This window comes from Mastomys coucha, unplaced genomic scaffold (assembly GCF_008632895.1).
Source record: "Mastomys coucha isolate ucsf_1 unplaced genomic scaffold, UCSF_Mcou_1 pScaffold1, whole genome shotgun sequence".
Taxonomy (NCBI): Eukaryota; Metazoa; Chordata; class Mammalia; order Rodentia; family Muridae; genus Mastomys; species Mastomys coucha.
In genome coordinates, this window is record NW_022196891.1 from 31,361,958 (window position 1) to 31,367,423 (window position 5,466).

Below are 5,466 nucleotides of genomic sequence, written 5' to 3' on the forward strand. Positions count from 1 at the left end.
GTTCCAGGACAGCCAGGGCTACACAGAGAAACCCTGTCTCGAAAAACCAAAAAATAAAATAAAATAAATAAATAAAAGTGGGCTTTGGACACTACAGGACATATGTAGGCCATCAAATGTTGCCCTTTCTCTTTGCATCTCCCCCTATGCTCACAGAGAGCCACGGCAGGGGGTGGGGGTCTTGTATCCCTTCTGTCTGCTCTTTCCAAACCTGTCCAGCTGCAGGGTGATGTTATCGTGTGATTTCCTGTCTTTATCTGAAGTTCCCCAGCTTGCACTCAGGTCAGTCCCTTTCCTTCGTGTTTTCAGGAAAAACCTTATCCCAGTCTATGAGGCTAAGCCTTCGCACGGGGTCCAAGGGACAGGGTTAGGTGAGGAGACAAGCGTTGGGGCCCATGGCAAAGCTTTAAGGACATCTGATGGGTTGGAGCTCTCTTCCATCACGTTGCCCAGGCATCCCAAGGCAGATCTGAGAGTAGCCACAGAAAGACCAGAAGCTCTGGTTTGCATCTATCAGCTTGTCCACACTTACTTGCTCCCCAGTCAGGGTCTGAACCTACGCTTACGCTGTCTCTCTCAGAACTGAGTCCTGTAGTTCAGTCTCTGCTGTGACAGCTGTGGGGTGGTTTCTTTTCTCTTGGTGAATTAAGATAATTCTCTCAAGAAGTGGGGAGCAACCAATAAAGTTCTCAAGCTCTTGGGCTGTTCTGTCAGAGAAGACACTGAGTTTTATGAATGGCTTTGGCTTTTTTATTTAGTTTTAAATTGCCATTGAGGTTAAAAGTGCAAATGGATAGCTCTCCCCGCCTCCTTTGGACCACATATTCTGAAGCCTGCCTTGTCACCTGGGGAGTTATCTCAGTATTCTTAGGGACAGTCTGCAGCAGAGGACCACGGAGGAACTGAATGCGGTTAGGGTATAATGAAGAAATAAACAAGTAGTGATGTGGGCAGGCAGAGTTAACTAAGAAATCCCTGGGAGTCTGCATGTGAAGCCGGCTGTCTTTAGGACCCTAAGGGAGACAGAGTCTGTTTGTGGAGGAGGCTGCAGTGAGGGCCACTGCCCACCTCTCCTGCCATCTTGGTGGGTGCTGGGGAAGGTGGAAGGAAGGAAGAATAGAAGAGACCGAGTGACAGCACGGGGAAGTGTGAATGTGGTATGGTCTCATTAGCACCAGCATGGCTGTCCCTTATTTGCTCACCCATGTGATCAGTGACTATGTGGTCAGTGGTCAACTCCATGAATTTCCCAGATTCAGCCAATCTAAAATGCCGCTATACAATTGACACCCAGTCTACTATACAGTCGACACCCAGTGTGTGCATCATTGTCTCGACTTAAATCCCTGGAGGGTGAAGGAGGAGGGCCAGACACATCATTGGCCCTGGTCATATGGGCTATGGGAAAAGACAGGAAGGGAGAGGCGGCCCCATGCTACCCGTCTGGGAGAGCTTGTCCACTTCTGAGTGCTCTGGGCAAGGAAGGAAGGAAGGAAGGAAAGAAAGAAGGAAGGAAGGAAGGAAGGAGAGAAGGAAGGAAGGAAGGAAGGAAGGAGAGAAGGAAGGAAGGAAGGAGAGAAGGAAGGAAAGAAAGAAGGAAGAAAGGAGAGAAGGAAGGGAGGAAAGAAGGAAGGAAGGGAGGGAGGGAAGAAGGAAGGAAGGGAGGGAGGGAAGAAGGAAGGAAGGGAGGGAAGAAGGAAGGAAGGAAAGAAGGAAGGGAAGAAAGAAGGAAGGGAGGAAAGAAGGAAGGAAGGAAGGAAAGAAAGAAGGAAGGAAGGAAGGAAGGAAAGGAGGAAAGAAGGAAGGAAGGAAAGAAGGGAGGGAGGAAAGGAGGAAGGAAAGGAGGAAAGAAGGAAGGGAAGAAAGAAGGAAGGGAAGAAAGAAGGAAGGGAGGAAGGAAGGAAGGGAAGAAGGAAGGAAGGAAGGAGAAGCAGCACCTATCTTACCTCTTGGCCAGCTTGCCAGCTGATTCAGAATCAGATCTGAGTCCAGGACTCACCTGCTGAGAGTTCAGGATCTTGTGACCCAGAACAATAAATTAGACAAGGGACACATAGAAATAGAAATGGAGCCAGTTTATTAAGAGAGGAAAAAGGTCTCGCTAAAGGTGGAAGCAGGCTAGTGATTTGGGAAGACAGATTGTCCAGTGTTGTGCATTTAGGGCATACATAGCACCCTGCCTTTCCAATATTGGTGTATTATGGACATTTCTCAAACATGATCTTCTGGTCTGTTTGTTACACGTGGCTAGAACAATGCTGCTTGCTGTGTCAAATGGACAGTCACATGGCCCCTTCCTTCCACATCACAAATACCCACCACCCTGTAGACCTTAATGCAAAAGCTAAATTTATCATTGAAAATCTAAGCTAAAGCTTGGTGCCATTAGCTGTATGACTGGTTCATAGCCATACCACTGAAAGCAAGCAATCAAAGAAATAGACTTCATCAAGATTAAAGACTCTTATATTTTAAAGCGCATCACAAAAAAATAGACAACCCTAAGGTTAAAGAACCGTTTTGTAAATCATGTGTCTGACGCTCCCCTTGTTCTCGGATGTGTAGGGACACTGCCGCTGTCTCTTGCAGCAGTACGGGTAGGGAATGCAACCTCCCAGACCATAACTCCCTATCTGAGGAAGCTGAAATCCAGAATCTGTAAAGGACATGATTCAACAATAAAAAGACAAATATTCAAAAGGGGAGAATAGGTTCCTCAAGTTGTCCTCTGATCTCCGCAGTCACACAGTGACACACATGTGCCCTGCCTAATAAAAATAAGATGTTTTTTTCCAGACAGAGTTTCTCTATATAGCCCTGGCTGTCCTGGAGCTCACTTTGTAGACCAGGCTGGCCTCGAACTCAGAAATCCTCCTGCCTCTGCCTCCCAAGTGCTGAGACTAAAGGTGTGCGCCACCACTGCCCGGCTATTTTTTTTTTTTTTTTTTTTTTTTTTTTTTTTTGTAACTGGTAAAGAATTTGAATAGGTATTTTCCCTAAAGAAATAATCAGGGCTGGAGAGATGGCTCAGAGGTTAAGAGGCTGCTCTTCTAGAAGTCCTGAGTTCAATTTCCAGCAACCACATGGTGGCTCATAACTGAGGGTTATGATCTGATGCCCTCTTCTGGTGTGTCTGAAGACAGTGACCGTGTACTCACATACATTAAATAAATAAGTAAATAAATAAATGAATAAATAAATAAATCATCACTCAATGGTTGATGAGTGGTGTCCAGCTGCCCACCAGACAGTAAGGAAACCGGAGTGACAAACAGGAAAAGCACGCAAGCCAGCCGTCAAGACCATGTATCTTAGGAAGGTGTGTATGTGACACAGAAGCAGCTTGTGTGAACACAGCACAGCCCTGTCTTGTCTGGACATGAGTTGAAGGGGCACAACCCTGTAAGAAGAGGAATAGTGAAAGAGAGCGCACAGAGAACAGGCGAGAGTTTGGGAGCTCGTAAGAGCACAGTTTTAAATGAAGACCAGGGTTTATTCTCATTTTGCTATAGACATGTGTGTATGGATATGTGGTTATAGCTACACATATATGCATGATATATATAGCATATACATAATGCATAGTTATATAATATGTACATGTAGTTACATATATATGTACATATACATATATATTATACACATATACTGTGTGTCTGTATAGTGGTGCTGAGTACAGAACATGGGCAAGCACATGTTAAGCATTTGGCATTTATCTCTACCTCCAACCACATAGCACTGGAAACTCTATTACTAATGGAATGAAAAATCTCATGGTACCACCATGTACAGTAGGAGAGTATTTAGCCACTTAGTGATGAAGACAAAATGGAAAAGATAAAGCAGGATGCCAGTGTATGTATGGTATGGGCTAGACACGAAGGACAGAATGGATACAAGCACAAGGGTCTTAGTTCTCCGGTTGGTGGGATCGTTGGGTGCCCCCGCGTCGCACCTGTCTTTTCTCTCCTCTCCTCTGATTTCCCAGCTTCAGTGAATGCCACCTCTTTGCCCTAGGGCTGTTGGGAAAGAGCAGGACTAGAGACGGAGATCTGAACAGGTCCAGAACAAGGGCTGGAGGCTAGTGTGCCATGGTGCTGGTTGAGCCATTCCGTGGAAACCAGGGAGCACGGAGCTGGACCTCCGTGAGAGCCAGGCAGCGTCTGTCAGGCTGGCTTCCCACTGGCAGCGGGTGGCCTCAGGACAGTTTAATCTCTGAGCCTGTTTCCCAAGCCCTTAAGTGAGAAGAATATAAACAAAACAAACAAGGAAAGAGAGCCTTGGATTGTTTGGATTTAGTGGCTCTCACACAGCAGGTACCTGCCGCAACCCTGTGAATGTCTGAACTACCTTACTGATGGCCGCTGTGTCTGCACATAGAGAACACTATGCTTAGCACCTTTGCCCCACAGAGGGGAAGAAGCATTCTTAGCCTTTAGCTTGGGAACCTTCCCGGTCCTTTGTACAGAGCTCCTGGGACATTTACCCTGCTTTCTCCCTCTCACCTCCAGCTATCCCCTCTGCCACCATGAGAAACATCTTCAAGAGGAACCAGGAGCCCATTGTGGCTCCGGCCACCACCACTGCCACAATGCCCCTTGCGCCCGCCGCGCCTGCCGACAACTCTACAGAGAGCACGGGCACTGGGGAGAGCCAAGAAGATGTGTTCGCCAAGCTGAAGGAGAAGTTCTTCAACGAGATCAACAAGATCCCCTGTGAGTGGCCCTGTGGCCTGGAGGGTTACGGGGCTAGCCTGGGAGGCCTGTGTCAGGCCAGAGGAGCTGGGGAGCCACTGGGCTCGGGTCTGCTGCCTTCTTTCATTGGGTCTCAAGTTTGGATTTTTTTCCCCCAGAGGCTTGGGCTGGGAGTGTGATCCAGAATTAATGGAATTAATGAAGCCACCAAGGGAATTTATGTTACATGCCCCAAACTACAGGGGCCAAGTTCAATTTTAAAATCAACCCCCTCCTCAAAGATGAAGATAAAAGGTGAAATATACGATATTATTATTCAGGGTTTCAGTAGCATTTAGAAGCTGCTTCACTTTGGAGTATGGAAAATGAGGCTTTCGGAACACCCAGAAAAAGCTCTCTGTGTGGAGCCAGGGTCCGCTTTGCAGGGTCAGCCACAATGGTGGGAGCCAGGGCTTCAGGAGTCATAGGGAGTGGGGGTAGGCATTCTCCAGCCCCTCTGGCTAAGCAAGGCCAGCCTTCTGAGAGAACGGGAGCTCAGGAAACCTACCTCTGAGGACTGTCCCAGGGCCGGAGTCCATGGGGCTCTTTCTTCCCTTGACTGTGATATGGATGAGCTAGGTGTGGAAGAATCAAAGTAACCAGAAAACTCCGGCCACAGCCTGAACGACCCTTTTCCACATCTGCTGCTGGCTGCTAACTCAGCAGGCTGTGTCCACAAGGGGGCAGTCAAGAGCAAGGTACACACACACACACACACACACACACACACACA

General features: G+C 47.7%; 1 protein-coding gene across 2 annotated transcripts in view; it reads left to right on the top strand.

Annotated features, from left to right (window-relative positions):
* Positions 1–5,466, top strand: part of Syt2 (synaptotagmin 2) — a 111,549-nt gene that overhangs the window by 93,570 nt on the left and 12,513 nt on the right. For both annotated transcript variants that reach the window (XM_031383542.1, XM_031383534.1), the window contains exon 2: positions 4,512–4,715. In XM_031383542.1, coding sequence (XP_031239402.1) covers positions 4,529–4,715 — 187 coding nt within the window. In that variant the 5' untranslated portion in view covers positions 4,512–4,528. The remainder of the gene's footprint in view (positions 1–4,511; positions 4,716–5,466) is intronic.